General features: G+C 48.4%; 1 protein-coding gene across 1 annotated transcript in view; it reads left to right on the forward strand.

Moving 5' to 3' along the window:
- The window catches only part of TMEM108 (transmembrane protein 108), a 381,217-nt gene that overhangs the window by 346,936 nt on the left and 9,643 nt on the right, over positions 1 to 24,638 (forward strand). The window contains exon 4 of the mRNA XM_065876825.1: positions 18,620 to 20,053. Coding sequence (XP_065732897.1) covers positions 18,620 to 20,053 — 1,434 coding nt within the window. The remainder of the gene's footprint in view (positions 1 to 18,619; positions 20,054 to 24,638) is intronic.

Genomic DNA, 24,638 nt, shown 5'->3' on the forward strand with positions numbered 1-24,638 from the left:
CAGTCTGTCGATGAACATCATTACATTTTAAAACAAAAATGTAAAATGGTAAACCCTTTGGAAAACAGTTTGGCAGTTTTTAACAAAGTTAAATATACACTTACCATATGTCCCAGCAGTTCTACTCCTAGGTATTTACCCAAGAGAAATGAAAACATATGTCCATGCAAAGACTTGTAAACAAGTGTTCATAGCATCTTTATTTATGATCGTCCTAAACTGGAAACAACCCAAATGTTTATCAGCAGATGAATGAAGATACGAATTGGGGCATAGCCATGTGATGGAATACTACTCAGCAATGAAGAAGGAGAAAACCACTGAGACAGGCAGCAAGTGGATACATTTCACAGAAGTTACACCAAGTGAAAGCCAGACACAGAAGATTCTATCTAAATTCACATATGTGAAAATCTAGAACAGATGAAACAAACCTATAGTGATGGAAATCAGATCGTTGCCTGGAGTGGGTGTAGGGGAGATCTGACTGCAAAGGGACAGGAGGGAACTTTCTAGAGAGATGGGAATGTTCCATATCTTGATTATGGTAGTGGCTAAACAAGGGTGTACACTTGTCAAAACTCATCCATCTGTACACTTACAATGTGTGGGTTTTATTGCATATAAATCATACTTTAATAAAGTTAATTTTAAACGAAAGAAACAAATGTCTCCCTGAATCACTCCAAAGGGGGCAGTGAAAGAGGAAAGAATATTTGATAATGAGAAGATAGAGTCGTTAGCCCTCCAGGGTGGTTGTAAACAGGATAAGTCTCCGTCCTATATTGCAGGAACCCTGGAGAAATGGAGACAATTGAACACACTCTGCCTGCCCCAGTTCTTTGTTTGCCAACTGTGGGCTCTGGTCTGGAAACCAGACCAAACTTATTACAGGTCACCTTTGGAACTCATAGTGGAACTTAGAACTCATAGTGTCCTGGGTCTGCCCAGATGCAGGGAGAGGGAACATAGATGCTATCTCTAAATGAATGTCAATATGACATTGTAGGAAGAACCTGTGGGGTGAGATATTTTGGTGTAGTCATGTTTGGAAGATATAATCTAGCACAGTAGTAAAATACATAACCTAGTAGCTGGAACATCGTAAGACCAAATAAACAATACCTATCTGAGCATTACTACCACCACTGGCACTGTTACTGCTATCACTTTTACTGTTAATATTATAGGTTACTGCCAGTAAACCTGATGTACCTGTCACTGTTGGTGTTCTGGTGCTTGCCCTTCCCATGGTGGTTGAGAGCCCCAGAACCAAAGCTATTTCCAGGAAATTGTTTAGTGGAAACCCAGCTGCTGGCCCAAAACTTCTACATCGTAATTCACAGTGAGTGAAGGTGGTATCGTCATTGTGAGATGGCTGTGAGTACACAAGCTGTAAATAAAATGAAACCTGGGGGGCAGAGAGCAAAGACAGGCTTCCACATAAAGATGTGTTTGTTATACACCTGCAGCCTCCTGCACAGTGACGCTGCCCCATGGAGCCCCTTCTTCCCAGCTCTCCCATCCCACTCTCCTAGGGAAAGAAATGTGGCATGAGCTTGGCAAGTCCTTTAATTCACAGTGGGTCCTACCCACACCACAATCATGGACATCTCTGGACTGGCAACCCTCTGTACAACCCCACTGAAGACTAATAGCAGAATTTGGACTTCATCAATTAAAAGGCATTCATTTGGTAGGAGCCCGGGAGAAAATAAAGACCACAAATCCAAAGTGTAAAATCATGAAGTCAGCGTAGAATATTTTCCTAATGGAAAAGGATCTCTGCACCCACCCCTAATCCTCCACTGGCTTATGGTGCTCTCGGGAAGTGGCTGTATTTAGAAGCTGACCCACTTGTTACGGGCTGACTCTGGAGCTGCTTCTCTCTTGCAGTCTGTTTCTGAACCTGGGCTACGCAGTTGGCTCCACATCCACAACCCAGGGAAGAACAACCACCGTTTGAGGTTGTGCTTTACAAATGCAAATTAATTTCACTGCTGGCAGACAGCTCAGATTCCATTTGCTCTTGGCTCACTTTACGTTAAAAAGCTGCATAGCACAGGGAGATCAGCTCGGTGCTTTGTGACCACCTAGAGGGGTGGGATAGGGAGGGTGGGAGGGAGGGAGACGCAAGAGGGAAGGGATATGGGGATATATATATATGTATAGCTGATTCACTTTGTTATAAAGCAGAAACTAACACACCATTGTAAAGCAATTATACTCCAATAAAGATGTTAAAAAAAAAAGAGGGGATATATGTATATGTATAATTGATTCATTTTGCTGTACAGCAGTAACTAACACAACATTGTAAAACAACCATACTCCAATGAAATTAATTAAAAAAAAAAAAAAAAGGTACAGAGGACGAGGAGCCGAGCCAGGCCAGAGGGAATTGTTTCCGGAAAAAGCAGCATCTGAAGGAGCCAAGCAGAGCGGAATGAAGCATTGCTGTAGCTCACCTGACATTTTTATTTCAAATTTACTAACTTCCTGGACCATTTTCTGGGTGGCCTCTGCACCTACCTTTTCTCCCTTACCATCCTGTGGACGACATGGTCTCCTCCACTGATTCCTCTGCACTCCTTCGGGCAGTACCTTTCAAAAACGTTGGTGATATTGGAATCACCTGGAGGTTTTAGTTAAAAGAAAAAAAAAAAAAAAAACAGGTTGCCTAGCCTGTTCCCTGAGTTTCTGATTCAGTAGGTCTGGAATGGAGACCCAAGAGTCTCTATTTCTAGCAAGTTCCCAGGTTATGCTGATGCTGCTGGTGGTCCATACTTAGAGTAGCTCTTCTGGCGGCACCTATACCTCTATCATGGTACCTGTTATATTCTGCTTTCATTGTTGTTTTTATAGGAAAGACTTAGATCACTATTGTCCAGTAGAAATGTGACCTACATATACAATTTTCAATTTTATACTAGCTACATTAATAAAAATGATGAAATTAATTTTAACAGTGTATTTTATTTAATCAAATATATCCAAAATATTATCATTTCAGCATGTAATCAATACCAAAATAAATATTAATGGGATATTCTACATTTTTTGTACTCAGTTTTCAAAATTACGTATGTATTTTACACTTATAGCATGTTTCAACTTGAACTAACCACACGTGGGGTGCTCAGTAGCCACATGTAGCCAGTGGCTACCATATTGGGCAGTGTAGACTTAGAGCGTGCTTACTGTGTACTAGACAAGGTTATAAACCCTTATATATTAACTCATTTAATCCTTACAATAATCCTAAGAGGTAGACAGTGTTATTAATCTCATTTTACAGGTAAGGAAGCTAAGGCACAGAGAGCTTAAGTAACTTGCCCACGGCCACTGAGCTAGAAAATGGGGACAGCGGAGCTGAAGCTTGGTAGTCTGGCTTCAGGGTCAGTTACATTTCCACAGGGCCCTCCTGCTCACCCACAATGTAGGGAGGAAACATTATCTTTGTGCGTCCCCATAACACAGATCATGCTTAGCTCTGATAGGACACCCAGTAAATGCGTGCTGAATAAATTAAATGAGACATAGAGGAAGGTTTTGTCAAACATCCAGCCAGTAGGATCAGGTAGCCTCTAACCACCACTGTATGCAAGTGGGTGAGAGGGAATATTTTAAAATTAAATTTGAAATTGTCTATTCTCAGGTTGCTCCCAGGCTAATAGAAAGATGTGAGAAAATACACAATGACAAGAATAAAGGTCTTACATACTGTCATTTATAGTGGCATTCACGATTAGAGTGACTGAAACCAGGAAGGGGTACACTGAGAGAGGCTACCCAGAATCGGTGAATCTAAAGGGGTATCACGTGAAATGGAAAGAGTATGGTGGAGTAAGGCAGAGGAAAGGGATGACAAAAAGGAAGAATAGTCATCAGCATTGATTGGATACTGTTTGCTGCAGACCTAGATCCCAGAAAACAGACTATGAGCTGCAGATTTGCATACAACATCTTTTGGAGGGCTTCCCTGGTGGCACAGTGGTTAGGAGTCCGCTTACCAATGCAGGGGACACGGGTTCAATCCCTGGTCCAGGAGGATCCCACATGCCGCGGAGCAACTGGGCCCATGTGCCACAACTACTGAGCCTGTGCTCTGGAGCCCATGAGCCACAACTACTGAAGCCAGCGAGCCACAACTACTGAGGCCCGCGTGACTGGAACCCGTGCTCCGTGGCGGGGGAAGCCACCACAGTGGGAAACTCACGTGCAGCAACAAAGACCCAGTGGAGCCAAAAATTAATTAATTAATTAATGGGAAAAAAAAAAAAACACCTTTAGGAAAGTAAGGGCATGGAAAGAAGTGGGGCTGTGGTGTAGTCACACCAAAGGCCTCAGCCAACCCCAAGGAGAACTCCCAAGCTGGGGTGGTCCTCCCAAATTGAGGCAAGGGGACCAGTCCTTTTAACCCCACATGAACAAGTCACTGGATGCAGGTTTCCCAGGAAGGAGGTGTCACCTTGACCTGAGAGCAATTCCTAAAGAGAAACTCGGCTGTGTATCCTCAGCTGCTAACACTCCTAGCAGCGATGGAATGAAGACCTCCTTGTTGGGGGGCAGAAGGAGGAATCTGGGTGGTGGACCACAGTGTTCACTATACCAATTCCATGCAAAATCTAAAGAACAAACAAGAGAGCACCATGGTGAATGGAAATCATGGGGCAGAATCCCAACATAGCCAGCTTGTGTGGGAAACTGATGCAAGGCCATACAATTAGTGAGTTTACACATAGTTCTGTTTGGTTCCAGTGTCTGTGTTCTCTCCATACCTCTCCAGGAAAGAGGAGAGAGGTAAAGAATAGAACTTAAACACCCTTTATTACCAAGTGTCCTGTTTCTAGATCTGTAGTATTCAAACACTGTCTGTTCTAGATTCTAAAATCTGGACTACGTTTGGGGGCCGTATTTCCCTGTGTGCCTTGGGTACCTGGCTTGTTAGATGCAGTGGCTTGAGTGAGGGAGAGAACAGCTAAGGAAATTTCAGTGGCAAGAAACCATCTCCCCTTCTCCCCCTGCCTAGGAGGTAGGGGCAGTTTCCTTTCTCCTACTAAGCAGGGTGTCTACAAAAGACAACATCCCAAGTGGGGCTTTGATGGTGGTCCCCACGCCACCCACAGTATTGACCTGGGGATCGGAGCCTTTGAGAGATGTACCTCAGTTTCGTTCCTGACCTTATTTTCTCGGGTTCAGATCAGAGGCAGTGTTTGAACTGTGTGCCTGGAGTGGAGCCGGACCAGAGTGGAACAACTTTTGAGAGTCCAATGCAACATAATCACCCACTTGTCCTCTCTAAGGCCTGCTGAAGCTAGGAGTCCTTTGATCAGGTGGTGAGCTCGCTGGGAGCAAAAGTAAGCAAGTGTTACCACTAAAGGGCTTTTGCAGCTGGCAGTGTCCACTGAAAATAGAAAAAGAGAAGGAAGGTATAGAAAAACAAATATTACGTGTGTATCATGGGTCCCCCTTGAATAAATCCTTTAACCTCTCTGAACCTCAGTTTTAGAGAATGAGACCCACCTCGCAAAATTTAATGAGTATTAAATTAGTTTGCAGGCGTGAAATACTCACAAATATAATATGCTTAATAAATATATGTTCTTATTCTGAACATTAACACCCTATAAAGTGGTTCCCACCTGTAGATAAACTTACCTTTTCAGAATTTGCCAGAATTTTCTCTGCCAAGATGCATTTTATTACCCATGGTGGGGAATGGGTAATGACAGCCAACTCCATGGCTGAGACCAGGAAGCCAGTTTACCCAAGAAACACAAAGCCACACTCAGCCCTCAGTAGATGTTTGCTGAACATGTGAATGAAGAAATGGATGAATGGTGGAATGATAGTAAGAGGCTTTGGGTTTTCCTCCAGGAAGCCTTCCTGGGTTCCTCCAGCTTTTGTGGGTTCCCTGCTTTCCCTGCAAGCTGCTGCCCATAAAATCTGCTCCATCCAACATAGCCCTGGATTACAGCCCACCTTCCGTTCTCTACTTGTTCTGTGTTCTCATCTCCTTGGCTTGATGTGGACAAGATGATTTTATTATTTTTTCCTCCAAAAAACTACCTCCAAGTCCACACTGAACTATTCAGTTACCTAAATTCACAAATTTATAGTCCAAAAGAGAATAATAAAGATGTAGAGGGCGAGTAGCAAGTACCCTTATAATTATATAGGACATGGGTTGAGGTTTGTTCTTTTTTCTCATAGGGTTTTGTGAAGTTTGAGTAAGATGACATATAAAAATTTCTTAGTAGAGTGCCTGGCACATAGTATATGCTCAATAAATGTAGATTTAGGATTAGTGACAGTATCAGTATTGGTATTGGGGAGAAGGAGGGACGAGGTAGGAGGAAAGCTTTCATCCCCAAGCATGCACAGCCTGGAGGGCTGACTTTCAGAATTCATTTGTGAAATCTAATTCGTGCCCCAAACCTAAATTATACATTGTAGTATGGGCATCCTGCCTTGAAATGGGAAATTAGACAGTTTCACAAGGATGCACAACTGTGTTGCCTGAGCCGTTTTGTTCCAGGCAAACTGGAAAAGGTGGTGAACCTTTGGCAACCGAGGAGAGCAGTGCCAGCCAGCCTGCAGCCTGCCCAACAGGACCGGGGCCAGAATACCGAGCAGCCATGGGCTCAGGAGCAGCAGAGCCAGTGCCGGATACAGCAGGCACTCTTCTTGACATCAGCCCCTCCCCAGTCGCCCCAGCCTGCCTTCCCCTCCCCCCAGGCACCTTGCCACCGTCCCTGCTACCTCCCTGCCAGCCTCCTCCCTCCTCCTGTCCTCTTCTTTCCTCGCAAACTCTTTTGTGTGGAGGGGCACATGCTGAGAGATGATACTTCAGACTGTTAGCAAGCCCAAGAGAATGTCAGGTCGAAAGCCCCAGTGCCCTTTTTAGGTAAGTGACTCTTAGGTGTGATCAGGCCTGGACTCTTTCTTCTCCTCCTGGCTTTGGAGAATTCTGAGCTGAGGATAGGCAGATGCCCATGTGCTCAGGCAGGTACCTCAGCCTCTTTAGGCAGGTCCTGGGACTCCCCAGGGCTTCCTCAGGGTCCGACAGATCCTATTATAGTTGCTGAGGCGCCCACTGGACCAGACCCCAGGCTGTGGGGCTAAAGGCTCTGGGGGAGTCATTTTATTGGGTTTGTAGGAGCCACAGGTTCGGAGACACCATGGCTGTCTAGGGCACACTGGGCCCTCCATGGGCTGCCCTGCCAGCAGCCGCTCAATAGAAGTCCTCCTGTTTGTCCTGCTTCCTTTCTGGTTTCATCCAAACCTCCCGAGAGCACACGCCTTGAGTTAGCAAGCCAAATCTGGGACTTGTCTGTAAAACCCAAATCCTGACCAATGCTCTCACACAACCCGTTAGAACTTTGGAAGGACAGTGAAGGCCGATTTGCTTAGGTAATGAGGAATGGAAATGGCAGTGGCGGGTGTGGCAGGGATCTGCAGGAAGCTGGTTTCATCCACCTCAACCTTCTCCTGCCTCCCTGTCTTATGGGATTTGTGTTCATTTTGTGTTCATTTGATTAATGTTAATCATTAAAACAAGCAAAGTGAAAACAAGATGCACACACACACACACACACACACACAGGACTCACGTTGCTTACTGTATTCTTTTGTTGATATTGTCTTCGAAATAAACATCTATAATTTTGTGGCAAGGATTCAGCTGCAAATGCATGGAATTCTCTAAGTCTTCTTTCATCCTCACATCTTTTTCAGAAAACATTATTATGCTTCTAGTATGAGTCAGACAGTGCTATGTTCTGGGGCTCCAGATGCTGAAGAAGCTCACGGCCCCAGGGGACTGACCTAAATGTAGCAGAAGCTAAAGCAACAGTTTCCACCTGTTGCATCCAGCCCATGTGTGGGGCCTCTGTGCCTCTTCGTGTCCTGTTCCCACCCCTGAAAGCACCCTGAAGTTAGGCATTATCTTCCTTATGTACAGCGAGGAGAACAAAGCTGAACTAATCTGCCTGAGGTCCCACCACTAGGAAGTTCCAGAGCCAGAATGGACCTAAATCCCACTGACCCCAGGTCCATCCCTGCCCTCCCACCATGCCCTTGGCTGAAGGACTGTGTGGGGAGAAGGGCCACATATGAACGGGAGCAGAGTGCCCTGGGAGCACTGGTTAGGGGGCCACCACTTCTAACTGGACGAATTGAGGAACTATGATCTCGTCAAGACAAGGTGACAGTCAGGTTGGGTTTTTGGAGATGGTTACATGGTCACCCAGCAGGAAAGGGAGTGGTATATGGGCAGAAACTTTGATAGGTTGGGTATCCGTCTGTATCCAACACCTCATACCTTTCATGTTTAGACGGTGGGGCAATGTAGCCCCGTGGTAATGATACATAAGTTTTGATTTTCATGCAGCCTGCTTCCTTGGTCAAGAGTATTTATATTACATGTGTGGCATGTAACATAAACTGAATCCTCAGTTGGAATTTAAACGGGTTTAAAAACTATGTGTTCAAGCTGTCAGTCTCCCTGACGATTTCACCTCCAAACTCCACACTCTGAATGAGAACACTTTAAATGTTGAGAGCCAGAGGGAACATAAACAGATGCAGCAATAGTCATTCCCCTCTCTCTAAGTGGACTCCAAAATGTGTCTGTGGGCACGTGATCTCACACCAGGGTGCTGGGAAAGTTGCCCACAAACCTCCTTCCAGGACCCACCCTCACACTGTCCCTGCTATCTGACCTCCATGAAACTTTTGTTTAATCTCACAGTAGTTTTGAACTTACAGGAAAATTGCAAAGGTAAAGCAGAGAGCTCCTATATAGCCTGCACCCAGTTCCCTCTGTAATCAGCATCTTACATTACTAGTGTCCACTGTCACAATTAATGAGCTAGTATTGATACATTATTATTAACTGAAGTCCATACTTTATTCACATTTCCTTCATTTTTCCCCAGTGTCCTTTTTCTGTTCCAGGACCTCAGCCAGGATTCCACATTATGTTTAGTTGTCATGTCTCCTTAGGTACTTTTGGCTGTGAGTTTCTCAGACTTTCCTTATTTTTGATGACCTTGATGAGGAGTACTGGTCAGCTATTTTGTGGAATGTCCCTCAATTGGGATTTTTCAGATGTTTTTCTTATGGTTAGACTGGGGATATAGGTTTGGGGAAGGAAAGCTACAGAGGTAATGTGCTATCTTTATATCCAGGGTGCATACTATCACCATGACTTGATCACCTGGCTGAGGTAATGTCTGTCAGGTTCTCTCCTGTAAAGCAGGGAACATTTTTATGAGTCTTTTCCATTTAGTTTGGGAGAGTACAAAGCAGTCTGGACTAGTGCATTTGTGTTCTTTTGCATGATGTCAGCGAGATGTTACCTGAATATAAATGATCCTGTTATTTTATTAGAAGCTGAGCTGACCTTTTCATCCATCTAATTCTGATTTTCATTGTTGTTTGGAGAAAGTCTTTGAGAGAACATCTTTGGTGTGTAGGTTTGTTCCCCTGTCACAGCTGATTTTCTTCCCTTCTAGAATGGCAGCCCCTGGAAGGAAATGGTCATGTCTTCAAAATGTAGGCACCATATACCACATACATATGCATATTGAACTCATGTCTTCAATATGTGGTCACCTTATACTAGTCTCCACCTTTATTCCATCTGTGCCCCCAGCCCACAAAGTAATACATGCGTTCCAGGAGCTTCATGCCACTGCTAGTATGCATTTATTCATTCCTTTCTTTAGGGGAACTTGTAGCTGTAGATTAGAGAAATCATGATGCTGTAGAAAGAGCCTAGAAGTGAGATGTTTCCCTTTCCTTGAGTTTGGGCAGGAGAGGACAGTAAGGGAACCCAGGTCAAGATCAGCCTGTTGAGCTCCAGCACTTAAAAACCCTGAGGTTTAAATCCAGAATGGTCACTGAAAGAACTTTAATTTCACTTCGACAAAGATGATATTCAAGTTACTATTACTGCCTAACAAACCACCTCAAAACTTAAAACAACAGTAATCACTCATTTTGCTTATAAATCTTTAGTTCGGGCAGGGATCCCTTGTCTCTGCTCCACCCAGGCTCGGCTGGGGTAGCTCGAGTTGGGCTGAAGAAGGCTCATTCCCCTGGCTAGCAGGTCACTGCTGGCTTCGTCTGGAAGTTCAGCTGGGACTGAAGGCCTGGGGTCTCAGCTCCTTTGCACAGGGGCCCCTCGGTGGACAACTCAGACTTCCTCACAGCATGGTGGCTGACTTCTGAGAGTAACACCCAAGAGCAAGGACTAGGAAGAAGTTGTACCATCTTTTATGACCTGGCCTCAGAAGTCACGTAGCATCACTTCAGCCATAGTCACAAACCCACCCAGATTCCAGCGGGTGGAACACAGACCTCACCTTTCAGTAGGAGTGTTGAAGTCACATTTAGAAAAAGAGTAAGCTGGTTGGGGTGTGTTACAGTGGTTATTTTTGGAAATACAAGCTGGCTAGTGATTGATTTAGAAGAGGTTTTTTTTCCAGTTTTTTTTAGATATAATTGACATATAACATTGTATTACATCATAATGATTTGATATGTATGTATATTGTGAAATGATCACCACAACAAGTTTAGTTAACATCAGTCACCTCACATAGGTATAAATATTTTGTGTGATTAAGATCTGCTCTCTTAGCAACTTTCAAATATACAATAAGTATTGTGAACTGTAGGCACCATGCTGTGCATTATGCCCAGAGCTTATTTATTGTAACTGGAAGTTTGTACATTTTGACCACCTTTTGACCCCCATTTCCCCCACCATCTATTCCCCACCTCTGGTAACCACCAATGTGTTCTCTGTTTCTGTGAGTTTGATTTTTATTTTAGAGTCCACATATAAGTGAGCTCATATGGTATTTGGCTTTCTCTGTCTGACTTATTTCAGTTAGCATTAATGCCCTCAAGGTCCATCCATGTTGTTGAAAATGGGAGCATTTCCTTCTTTTTTGTGGCTGAGTGATATTTTTCTGTGTGTGTGTGTGTGTGTGTGTGTGTAATACCACATTTTCTTGATCCATTCATCCATCAGTAGAAACTTAGCTTGTTTCCATGGCTTGGCTATTGTAAATAATGCTGCAGCGAACATGGGGATGCAAATATCTCTTCAAGATAGTGATTTTTGTTTCCTTCAGAAATGTGCTCAGAAGTGGAATTGCTAAATAATATATTAGTTCTATTTTTAATTTTTTGAGAAACCTCCATCCTGTTTTCCATATTGGCTGCACCAACTTACATTTCCCCCAACAGTGCACAAGGGTTTCCTTTTCTCCACATCCTCACTAACACTTGTTATCTCTTATCTTTTTGATAATAGTCATTCTAATGGGTGTGAGGTGATATCTCATTGTGGTTTTGATTTGCATGTCTCTGATGATTAGTGATATTGAGCACCTTTTCATGTACCTGTTGGCCGTCTGGATGTCTTCTTTGGAAAAATATCTATTCAGCACCTCTACCAAGTTTTTAATCAGATTATTTGGGGGGTGTTGCTAATTGAGTTGTATGAGTTCTTCTATTTTGGATATTTAGGAAGGTTTCTTATTCTTCAGCAAAGATTTGTTGTGGCTAAGGTGCTGGACTAGATATGGGGAAATATCATTGATCCAGACACAGTCTGTCCTCTGGCAGCTTTGAGTTCAGACAGGGAAACAGATATTTAGACATTTAGAGAGATGGGGGCTAGAACAGGGGTAGGCTTAGTGGTTACAGGCACAGAAGGAGGGGCTCCTAACAATGGCTTCAAGGCCCAGGAGGAGTTCTAGTTGGAAAATGCTTGTCCCAAATGGAACTGAATGACTAAGGCAGAGAAGCAAAAGCTGAGGATAAAAGGTGGTGTGGTTACCAAGTGTTTCCGCTTTGGAGGAAATTTTTGTTTTTTAATTGTGGTCATCACGGCCGTTACTATTGTTATATCATTGCCTGTCTTCATAAAGTGTTCTCCTGCTCACGTAGGACATTTTCCGGGATCAAAACTTTCTCAGTACCTAGGTTCTGGAGCAGCCAGGGTCAAAGAAACCTGGGTTTAAATCCTGGTACTGCTACATGGTGGCCGTTCTGACCTTAGATGAATGACTTAACTGTATGTTAGCATGGAGATGATGGGAGGACTCACATTTGTCATTCTTCCCCAGTTCCTGCTCCCAGGAGAGCACCTGTACAGTGCTTGTCTCTGTGTGCGTGTGTGTGTGAGTCCGCACGTGCACGAACTCACACATGCGTGCACATGTTTTTGTTAGGAAGCTGTGATCTGTCAGCCTCCCAGAGTTGCAACACGAGGTGAGTTCACAGGTATGTCTGGGGCATTCAGGCCCATCTCGCGTGGTTTTCTTGCGCACATGTGTTCTAGAGATTGTACTCTGAGTAGTAATTCCCAGTGGAGTCATGGACCTCATCAGCCCAACTCTGAAACCAGTGATCTCCAGACATTTCTGGAACACACCAGGTGATGGCCTCAGCTATCTCTAAGAACTAAGCAGAACCCTCTGTGCTTTAGCCCTGTGACCTGAGGCATGTCCCCAGCAGGACTTGATGGGAGGGAACATTTGGAATGTGGCTGCTTGGAAAGAGGATAGCAGCAAAGCTATGTACCCAAAACTCCTTTTTTTCTTTGTGAAAAAAATCTCCCTTTCATAAAGAAGGCCAAGGTCACAGGCATGAGTACCTCTTCCGGTCACCCAGCTCACCCTAAAGTCAATGATGCATATTTATTTCTGAGTGAGGGAAACCATGCTCTTAGGAATGAGGAGGTTTTTGATCTTTAAAACAAAAGGAATCACTGAAGTACGGAGGATGGAGCATCAGAATACCGGGACCACAGTGATATAAAAAGAACCCTGTGGGTTGGTGCACCATAGTGGGGCTGGCTGGGCAGTGTGCGGCCCAGGGCAAGGATTCCACTTTGTTGGGGCTCAGCCTTCTCACTGTAAAGTGAATTAGATACCAGAGAACCCTAGCGCCCCTTCCAATTAAAAGACAATAATCTTGAAATGAAAAGAGCCTGTTTTCTGGCAAGATGGTATGTTATTGCCCACATAGAAAACAGACTCCCTGATGGTCAGACTTGGTGCGCATGGGTTCTCTTTCTTTTTGTCATTGAAACACTGGATGCAGAAGCTAAATTCCCAAGTATTCGATTACTTATTGATGCAAAACAAACCCCACCCAAACGTGGAGTAAGGCAGTAACAATTGTTTATTTTGTTCATGAATGTCCGGGTTGACTGGGCTCAGATAGGTGGCTCTGTCTTGGGGTCTGTGTGGTCGAGGTCCAGTAGTGGCTGGACCAGGCTCATCTCCTGGGCTCCGCCTCTCTCATGTCCAATGCCTGGCTGGGGCTGGAACAGCTGGGGCTCCTCAGGCCTTTCAGTTGCTCTTCACACAGTCTCTCCACATGCTGGCCTCGAGGTGGCTAGACTTTTTACATGAGCCTGAGGGCCCCCAAGAGAAACCTGCAGAGGCTGAATGACTTTTCTTCCCTGGCCTCAGAAACCACGTGGTGTCACTTCTTCCCCATTCTGTTCATCAAGGAGGTCACAAAGGCCCAGCTAGGTTCAGATTCCACCCCTTGGTGGGAGCAGTTTTGGAGAACTTGCAGACCCAGTTTTAAATCACCACACAAGCATCTGGGATGGCCATGCTGACATCTTGCTTAGTGAATGGGGATGGCTTAGAAGACTTCTCAGACTCCTGTGGTTCTGTCACAGGATTTACAGGCAATGGAAGAATATCTGGCAGTGGAAACCTAATTTAACTGGGAGGGAAGCTCTACTTAGCAGATATTTTAAATCACAAGGAAAATGAGATAAGATTCTATTTATATGTGCAAGGGAAAATGTAGACATGTAATAAATGTGCATGTGTGTAAGCAATTTTAAGATAAAAATTATACAATTTAATTAGTTAAACAATGGTGTGCATGAAATGCCAGGATTGGAAAAAAGGAGAGAATTAAAGCAGGGATGTCCAGCTTTTGTATTGTCCTACTACAAGTTCCCCCTAGTTACTTGCAAAATAAAGTTAATTGACTAACTTGTTAAAAGAACAAAAATGTTAATATAGAGCCCTGAAATGGAGCTAGAAGAAAACAGGTAAGAGGAAAGAAAAGTCAAAAGAGCAGTAATAGAAAATCAATTCCCAAAAGATAGTGGACCATTGCTTTTGAATGGGCAGAGCAGAGCGATGAGTGAACGCAGTTGAGAGTGTGGACTCCGGGGCCAGGCCGCCAAGTTCAAATCGCAGCTCGCCGTTCCTGGCTGTGTGGAAGGAGGCAGCTTCCTGTGCCTCTCTGTGCTGCTTTTCTTCGGTTGCAGTGGGGAGCTAATGATAGTACCTGCCTCATCAGGTTGTTATGAGGATTAAATGTGTCAGGACAGGCTCAGCCTTGGAGCGGCATGTGGCATGTAGGAAGCACTCAGTACAGATTAGCCATTTCTCTCTTCACCAAATCCCTCCTTGCCTTTGCCAGATGCAAATATCATGCCCAATATGGACCGTGGACAGCCAACCAAATAAACAGAAGGAGGAAGGCTTTTCCTTCCCTTGGATCCTGGGATCATATATGCATTGGAATTCTAGGTAGGGGGAGGCCTTCCTGTGATATCAGGGCACCCATCAATCTGCAAGTTTCCACCCCCGACACTTGTCCTTATTCTGACATGCATTAAAAACAGGTTCCACATTTAAAACATGTCAAGTTAGATTTTAGTTATAGTCTCTCCTATATATTTGGAATTAGAGCCTCCAGATCCCATTATGCAAATCTGTGCAAATGATATGCAAAGAGGCGGTAGCCCCAGATTGTGGGGAGGGGAGTGAGCAGGCCAGCACAAAGGGCCTGGAGTGGAAATTTGCATCTGTTAGGCGAGCCCTGTGTTGAAGGCCTTGCACAGTTATTGTGACAGTATGCGCCCTTGCATTCAGTCCTTAACCTTTTGTGCCAGAGAGGAGAGACGATTTCCATAGTGAAGGTGACAGTGGATGTTGAAGGAGGCATTTGGACAGTGCAGTGTTGTAGCAATTTTTATGATACAAATGAAAAGTTGCTTTGAAATAATGGCCATGATCCAGGCTGTGTCCCTAACCAGCTGGGTTCCTGGACAAGTCAGTTCACGCCTTCCGTTGCCCCCTCTGTGAAATGAGGGGATTGAACTAAGTAAGTTGCCTCTAGTGCCCTTCTCACTGTGACAGCTAAATGTCATCCTCCAGGTGAAAGCCCTCGGCACCCAGGATGGTAGTATCCATTCATTGTACCAAAGTTTTAAAGCCTAAAGAAGAAAGGGCTGGGAGGTAATTTGCCCTACCAGTCCTCCTAGAGAGAAGAATAACTTCAGGGGATGCTGGCAGCTAAAAAGAGCCGCAGCAAGGGCAAACATGTTTACTTCCACTGTTAGTCTTGCAGGAAGCACTCCTGTCGTATACTTCCCAGCTGGGAGGATTTTAGCCCCTGAAATGCTCGTGGTGGGAAAGTCAGGGGAATTTCTTTCCCTGAGTATTTTAAAAACCAGGATGCATTAAGCCCTCTGCCTCTAGAGGCTGCAGAAGATCTCCTGGAGGCCAAGCTGCTCCTCTCCCACCCCCGGCCTGTCCCTGGGGTCCGTCAGATCCTCTCTGAAAGCTTTGTGCTGCCTCTGACGCTACTGCCAGAAGGCGGCAGTGTCCTTGGTTTTGGGCCTTGGATTGTATGGGACACATCTGTGCTCCACCCCAGAAATCCTCTGGGCTCTTAATTTTAACTCCAGCAGCCTTCAGCCAGGCACAGGTGTGAGCTGACAGCCCCGCCCGCCCGGGGCGTCTCTGACTCGGCCACTTGGGGGGAGGAGGAGGCAGGAGGTGGGATGGAGCAGTGCTGGGCTGTGGGAAGGAGAGCTGCTGGTGAGAGGCGCTCCTCTCACAGTTTGACATGTGTCTGCTCAGCTCCTCAGAGACCCCCAGTGGATCTGAGTTGCACCCTGATCAGCTGATAAACTGCCCTGGGATTGACTTTCCCTGTTTCACTCATCTCATTCCCCCACCGCTGTCCACTACGGTCACTTCCCAAAATAAACCACCTGCACACGAGCCCCAGTGTCCGCCTCTCCTTTTTCAGGAATCACTAAGGTATGACAGGTATATCAGTCTGGTCAGTCTGCCATACAAGGTCCCACAGGCTGCGGGGCTTAAACAACAAACAGAAAGTTTTCTCCTTCCAGTTCTGGAAACTGGAAGCCCAAGATCCAGGTGCCAGCAGGGTTGGAGTCCCCTGATGCCTCTCTTCTTGGGTTGCAACCTTTCATGTGTCCTGCCTGTGTACAGGCATTCCTGGCACCTCTGCGCCCTGAGCTCCTCTTCTTATAAGGATACCAGTCAGATTGGGTTAGGACCTACTCCAACGGCTTCATTTTGCCTTCATCAGCTCTTCAAAGCCCTGTCTAACGTACAGTCCCATTCTGAGGTGCTAGGGTCAGGGCTTCAACATACGGATTTGAGGGGGATGTGTTCAACACTTACAGTTAACCAGGGTGCTTGTGAGCCAAACAGAAGCTTGTAAGAGAACGTCCCTTAAAACCTCAGTAGTCACGACCACCAGCTCTAGGAGTAGACTGTCCCTGTGGTGCTAAAATGCCAGGAAGGAGCTGGAATAACCCTGAACCGGTCAGAGCACAAGCACGTTGTTCCTTCTGTGGCTGCGACGTTCCGTCCTCTTCTCCTGCCTCACTGCTGGTGGGCGACCAGGAACACCTGGGTGTTATATACCCCTTCTGCTACTGAGGGGCTTTGAACACGTTACTTAATCTCCCTCAGCCTCAACTTCCTGCCCCATCAAGTGGTTGTGAGGGTTAAATCGAGAGGGAAAGACGGGGCCAGAGCTGGTGCTCAGCGTTAAACAGATTTTAGGATTGACTCGGAGAAGGAGAAAACACTGTTGGTGTATGGGCTAGACTATGAATGAAAGTTTAGAGAAACTAGGTCACTTAGGGCAAAGTGTTGGTCCTGGAGATGTGGGTGCTGCCGTCTCTGCTCAGTCTGCTGTCCCTCAGCCTCCCCCACCCATTAAGTTAGACATGAAGGGTGAGGGGACACTGATCCACCCCACCCTCCCCTAGTTGGAGGAGGCCTCAGTGGTGATCCTTGTTTCAAAGGAGTGTCAGGAGGTTTCCTCCTCCTCTCTGCTTCCAGAAACTCACCAGGGCCCCAGATGTCCCCTGTCAGCTTTGCTGACCACCCCAGGCTCCCAGGAATCACTGCCAGGGCCCCTGCTTTGACCATTCATCCTGCTGGAATCTGGTGGGGGAGGGAGGCGCCAAGAGAGTTACCAGGCCGAGGCCCACCTCTACCATTGTCTGGGTGGCTAGCAGGGCTGAAGGAAGGGCATGCGAGTGACCAAGCAGGGGGCTCATATGAACAGGGCGAGTGCTCAGGACAGAATCAGGTTTGTCAGGCGCTCCTCGGCAATACGGAGCAGCTCTTCCCAGCCTGTGTGTTGTACGGGGTGGTCAGTCTTCCCGTCTATAATCTGGATAGATCCTATGTCTCACATTGATATGAGGTGTTATTTTTAAAGATAGGCATATGCTGTTGTGATTAATAAAATCCATGCATATTTAGAAGAGTTTTTCAATATATAGGTTTTTGTCCTTGTGCATTTTTTCTCAGTGAACTAAAAGCATACACCACTTACCATCACGCAAAGTCCATGATTTCCTTCTAATGCTCAGAAGCGCTCCTCCTCCTCTAAAAGGCTAGGCACCACCAGTGGTTTTCCACAGAGTTCAGCCGCATGAGCACATAGGACACGCAGTTAACATGACAACAACCTTACAACCAGCGGGCATTCATGGAATGCACTTCTCCTGCAGGCTCTGTGCTAAGTGCTTAATAGGCACCAGATCTGGTCACCCTCTGAACCCCTGTCCCCTCCTGCCTATCAGTCTCCGATGGCACTGAGACGTCTCTGCCTTGTTTTAGGATTGTTTGTGGATTTGTACGAGCTCACCCAGGGCCAGAGACTGCCATGTTCATTCTTGTGTCTCCAGGGTCAAGGAGGGGCTGGACCCTCCTTAATCGTTTGGTGGGTGGGCCTGAATGAACAGAGGTCTGTCGTTTGTGCCTTTGTCTAGTTCATAAGTGGAAGAGTCAGAAGAGGTGTGGCAGCTGGTCTGCTCTGCCCACCCAAGCCCCACTCAGTGGCTCAAGGCAGCCCACACAGAGCTGCTGGCGTCCTTGTGGCTGCACTGGCCTTGACTGCTCCCTGGTGCAGAGGGCCAGCAGGCACTCAGAGGCCACAAGGCTTCTTCCATACCCCTACCCCCAGCCTGTTGTGAGCAGCTGCCCTTGGGCAGAGGGCCATGGCATTTCAGAGCTGTTTGGGAAAGGATGGGCCTGGCTGGTTTAGCCAGCTCTGCTTCCCCTGTGGCTGGGTTCTCTCTGGGACAGGTGCTGGGTGGCACCGACCTGCTGAAGCTTCCCCACGTCCCCATGGTCCTGTGTCTGATGGGTGTGGACCTCAGGGATACTCCCGATGTCTCCCTTGAGTTCTCAGGCGTTTCAGTTTCGTGGGTAAGGAAGGCCCAGGGCCAAGCTGCTCCTGGGCATTTCACCTCTCTACTCTCTGTCTCCCTCGCAAGGCTTCCTCCTGACCTTGGCACTGACTGAAGCACTGGTATTTGCTGCCCAGGAACCATCTCCCAGGGAATCTCTTCAAGTCTTCCCCTCAGGCACCACCCCAGACACCATGGTGACAGCACCCCTCAGTTCTACCAGACACTCCTCCGTGGTGGCTGCCCCTTCTTCCATGGTGGCACTGACCCCTCATCCCGACGGACCCTCCTCACAGGCTGCAGCTTCCATGGCAACGACAATGCCCCATCCAAGCGGTCACCCTCCTAAAAACGCCATCTCCACCATCATGGCGAGGGCAACCACCCCCCATTCTGAAGGCCCCCTGTCCACAGGGCCACTTCCTGCTGCCGTGGCAACCACGTCCTCCCATTCAGAGGGCCGCCCCCCGGGCCAGGCTGTGCCCACCATCCTGCTGACAAAGCCAAGGGATGCTACCAGCCGTCCCCTCACAGCCCCCTCCCAGGCTACCCCACGCAGGCCCCCCAGGCCCCCTGGCTCCTCCCGAAAGGGAGCCAGCAGTTCACCACACCCTGTCCTGCCTGCACCCAGCGGTCACTCCAGAAGGAAGGAAGGCCAGCGGGGACGAAATCAGAGCTCCACGCATCTGGGGCAGAAGCGGCCCCTGGGGAAGATCTTTCAGATTTACAAAGGCAACTTCACAGGGTCTGTGGAGCCTGACACCTCCACCGTCACCCCCAGGAACCCGCTCTGGGGTTACTCCTTGTCTCCACAGCCCCAGATAGTGGCCGCAACCTCAGCGCCCAGCAGGACCTCGTGGGTACGACCCAACACGACCCTGGTGTCTGCGGAGGACAAGCCCGGCCTTAACAGAGCAGACCAGGGGGGTGGTCCCACCTTCACCAGCCAAGGAGGGGAGCCGGCCACCACAGCAGCCTCAGGCACCCCCGCCAGTCCACATCCTGCCCCAGTGCCTTCTCAGCACCCACGCGGTGACCCACAGGATGGCCCCAGCCACAGTGACTCCTGGCTTACTGTCACCCCTGGCACCAGCAGACCTCCATCTGCCAGCTCTGGGGTCTTCACGGCCACCATGGGGCCCATTCAGGCTGCCTTCGATGCCAGTGTCTCAGCCCCTTCCAAGGGGCTTCCTCAGGGAACATCCTCAGCCCCGCAGGCCCCGGCCCGCCCCCCCGGGGTTTCAGAAAGCACTGTTTCCCTAGCCAAGGAGGAAGCTGCGGCCACCCCTATGCCCACCATGACTGGCAGGGTGTCCAGTCCTCTCTCCACAGTGGTGTCCACAGCCACAGGGAACTTCCTCAACCGTCTGGTCCCTGCTGGGACCTGGAAGCCTGGAACAGCAGGGAACATCTCCCATGTGGCCGAAGGGGACAAACCCCAGCACAGAGCCACCATCTGCCTGAGCAAGATGGACATCGCCTGGGTGATCCTGGCCATCAGCGTGCCCATCTCCTCCTGCTGTAAGTGCCTCACCCTCTCCCTTCTCCCCCCACCCACCCACCACACCGGCTTGCCCATCCCTAGAATCCCTTTGCCCCACACGTGGGCAGCCCCCACCAAGTGGGCTGCAAACTTCCCAGAATCCTGGGAAAGGAGGTAGTAGAACAAGAACCATGGATTATCCCCACCCCTGGTCCTTGGCTGGTCAGGCCATGGCTCACATGCCCACTGATGGTAAATGCACAACTCCCAGGAGCTGTGGAGTCGAATCCGACTCTGCATGTGCAGAAAGAAACACCAAGCTGGGGAGGGGACATGGTCCCCCAGGACCCCAGAGTTACTGAGCGGCAGGGCTGGGATGTGAGCTCCGAGCACCTGTCTTCCAGCCCAGGGCTCTTGTCGTGACACCACCCTGCCTGCTCTCTCCTGTAGCAACATGGCACCAATACACCGCAGGTTGAAAACTGGTGCTTCCAAACTTACAGGCTCTGAGTAGCAGAGCCCTCGCCTTCCTCCCCACCTCCCTTCCATCGCCCTTCCTGCTGTTCTTCTCCTCTCTCACCTCTTTTCCTCCCCCTCCTCTGTCTTCCCCTGAGAAAGAAGAAAAAGTGAAGCTTTGATCTTACGGGAAGTTCTGTTAGCCTTGATAAAAACAGAGTTCTTGTAGCTAAATTGAGGCTTGAGAGTTACATGTGAATTTAGCAGTCCCTCCCCCATGTTTGGTTTGTTCACGGGTGGTGTGAGCTGATGCTTTGTGGACCTTGTCGTTGTCTTTTGCTCTCACTGGTATGTGGGGAAGGGCTCCCCCAGGCCACCAGCGCCTCCTTGCTGCTGCCCATCACTCCTTTAATGAAGAGTCGAGGGGATTCCCCACTGACGGCTCCATAAAGAACCTGATGCAATCACTCAGGACCCAGGGCTTCCTTTACGTCTTCCCGGAGTATTCGATCCTCAGTTCTTATCATTCCTCTGATGGCCCCACAGGAATCCTCACTGTACCCGCCACTCCCCAACCCACACGGCCATCATCCAGGCACCCCCTCAGCCCTTCCAGGGGTGAGAAACCCCCTGTGCTCCCCACTCATCAGCCCCTTCTCCTGTGACCCCTTGGGTTGTTTCCAGCTCTCCTGGGGGCCTGAAATTCACCTCTTTGTAATTCCCACTCTTTGGTCCTAACCTGTGCCCTCTGAAACCATACATAAAACAAGTCCATCCACCAACCCCTGAGATACGTGAAATGGCTCTCAAGGGCAGGTTTTCCTTTTCCAAGCTGCTTATCCCTGTTCCTTCCAGTCTCTTCATAGGGCCACCTGGCCCTGGCCCTGGCCCTGGCCCTGGCCCAATCTGCCCCTCTGACAGCCTCCAGTTTACGCCTGCTTCCCCAGAGGGAGCACAGCGTTGCACATGCCCTACTGTGACAAAGGAGAGCACGTGGCAGGTGCTCTCTTCTGGACACTTTGGTCACATCCGGGCATCCTGTACTGCGTCAGCTCCGTTGATTGTAATGCTTCACGTCACACCGTGGGCTCAGCCCAATCTCAGGGGGAATGAAGCCCCAGAAGCTTTCCACAGAGGAGGCTGTTAAGCTAGGTCTCCCAGCCTTTCCTGTTGTGGGTCGATCAAATGTCAGCACAGGAGGTGTGTGCCTTTAACATTAAGCTGATGTCTGCTTGGCACTGTGCTCTGGCAAGATCCTCCTTAATCTGGAGTCTGGACTCTTTCCAGGAGCCACATCTCTCCCAGCTCCCTGTCTCCTTCTAGTTGATAAGCAAAACAAACTTTCCACGTCAGGGGTAGGCGGCCTACATCTGCTCAAGGCCCCAGTGCAGGAAAAGTGAAAATGTTTGCAGGTTGCATATTTCATTCTTTCATTAAGCAGCTGTATTGTCACTCATGGAAGCACAGAGGTATTCATAAAACTGTAATTGCCCACGTCTAAAACAGAAGAATGATAATGAGAAAATGTAGCGCTCTTAGCCAATAAATTATTAATAATGGTCATATTTGAGAAGTAATCACATTAGAGACAGCTTTCTAATTTTCCATTCTTTCCATGTGTCTAGAGGCTCTAGTTTACAAAGGGAGTTCCCATTATTTTGAATCATTCATCCTTAAAACAGACTAGCCAGAGGAATAAAACAAAACAGAAAAAGCAAACATACCATACAGGTAGGGAGTAAATCATCAAATGAAGTGACTTGCCCAGGGTCCCAGTCACACATGAGTCAGCCCACATCTGGTGGTGGAATCCGTCTGACTCAGCACAGCATTTCCTGAGCGCCCGCTGTGTGCCAAGCACCGTTCCAGCACTAGGGACCTGGAGGTGGCTGCTGTGGCTCCCCACACCCCCAGCTGCCAGAGCCCTCTCCCCACCTGCACCCCCACGGGCCACACCCACCTGCGTTTGCAGTTCTAAAAACTTCTCCAGCCCTTTTGCTATGTCTGAGGTTGAGATTAGATCAGGTTTTACTGCAAAGTGGAAAACCCATGGGCTGCCTAAACCATGCATAGTAACATCAGCCAAGACAGGAGCAAGGACGCAGCCTGGAACTGCACCGTGAGAATGCTTCTGGCCCTGACAGGAGCCTTCAGCTGCAGGGATAGAGCATATTACTTCATAAAGGAAGATTGCCCCTAGGAACTGCAGCCCCTGCTTCCTTTGGTGTCTGTCTTGCATTTCCACCATCCTCAGGCCACAAGGTTCCAGCCTAGCTGCCTCCACAGACAGCTCCCTGTCCTGTGGGACCATCATTGACCCTGTGAAGGTGCTGATGAGAGGGGCATTGAGAAAGGAGACACTTGTCCAGCTTGAGAACGCTGTGCTCTTTGGAAGCACAGATGAGTAACTAGCCAGGCTGTTTTCATAGCCTGGCGCCGCTCGAGTCATCAGGCAAGCAGATGTCTTCCAGGGCTAAGGGCCCTTGTATTTCAGACCTTCCCAGAAGCTACATTTATCCTAAAGCAAACTCTCCAGCCCTCAAAGAAGGGTCTCCTCCTTTGCTAGTTTGCCAGATATTTCAGGCGATCTGTGCTGGTAGCACAGTGTGTGCATAGATTTCCTCCTCTGGCTTTTCAGAGTAGCCCTAGCCCTGGTCCTGCTTTTCTGCATTCAGCAGAAGCCAGGCTTCAGAGGCCGGGGCTGCCAGGCAGGCTGGCAAGTCCCCAGTTTCTGATGGAAGCAGAGGGTGATCACAGCAAGCCTCAGGCCTGCCCAAGAAGGGATGTCACCACTTCCACCTGTCCTTCCAGATCGTGAGCCCCGCCCAGCGGTTGGATGTATATTGTGCCAGGTCTGAGAAATGCTTTGTCTCCTGAGCCACGCTGGAGACAGCCACACACAGTTTCAGATGTGCTGAGAACCGAAATTGATTGGATCCAGGCCACATTTGGCTGGGTCCCGGGAGCCGTGTGGCTCCTGAGCCGGTCTCTGCTGCCACCATCAGGACACACAGCCCACCACCTCCTACTGGAAGCCTCGGCCTGGCACTGAAGGGGTCCCCACTCTCAGCTGTCAGTGCTCTGGGTTTTCATCAGGTCAGTTGTGTGGCTCTACCAGGTTCCCTGGCCTGTCCTGCACATGCCACATCCATTCTTGAGAATGTCGTCATCCAGCCTCCTTGAAAGAGATGGTGGTTATATGGGGTGAAAGCAGGAAGCAAGGCCAGCTACGCATGTTGTTCATCATCAGTCCAAGCTGAGCTGTCCAAAGCAGAGTAGCGCGTCTCGCTGACCCTGGACCTGTGAGCGCCCATGTGCACCTTGCCCAGAGCAGGTTGGCTTCCTTCCAGATGCACAGTAAATGCCGTTGGAGCATCAGCACAGCACTCAGATAACACATCCTGTGCCCGTATGGCTCTTGGATATATACCAGTTGTTCTGTGAATGTTACTGAAAGCTGAATGTATCTGTGTACCTTTTACTCACAGACCCCAATGACTTTGTAGTTATTATATTAAAAAACCTGGGTCTGAAGTGCTTTTCCAGTAAAAAGAATAGAAGAGACTAGAACAGGAAGGAAGTTTGACAAGGAGGTTGTCTCCTTGGGGCTTATGAGCCAATTGAAGGAAGAGGGGAAGCCTTTGGACAAGGCAGGCTTGTCTGGGGGTGTCCCCGAGGTTGGACCAGAGTGCCGTGGCCGCGCTCTCACAGCTGTTCCCTGTGCTTCCTGACCAGCGCCCCCTGCAGGAACCTCCTGGAGCTTCCTCAGGCACATCCCTACCCACCAGGCCGGGAAGTCAATGAGCCCCCAAAACTGCTTTCCCCAGGCCCATGGCCTCTGTCCAGCCTGGTCTCCTTCTACATCCTGAGGCCTCCCCTGGCCTCCTCCCCAACCTCCAAAGCGGGGAAATGACTGTCCACAGCTGGGCTGGCACCGCTGGACTAATCCCCCTTGAGGGTCTCTGGTTTCTCATCTCCCTAATGAGGGGCCAAACTGAGACGTCAGAGCTCCCTGCCCTCTCTCACTTTCCTAACTTTAAACCCTTGTGAATCACTTGAGAGGGAGCCTGGTGTGATAGGAAGCCTCGGCTTGGGAATCAGACACACCTGGACGTAACCCCAGCTCTCCCACTCGTCACCTGTGGGACTTGGACAGGTTAAGCCTTG

The sequence above is a fragment of the Phocoena phocoena genome, chromosome 4, assembly GCF_963924675.1.
Source record: "Phocoena phocoena chromosome 4, mPhoPho1.1, whole genome shotgun sequence".
NCBI lineage: Eukaryota > Metazoa > Chordata > Mammalia > Artiodactyla > Phocoenidae > Phocoena > Phocoena phocoena.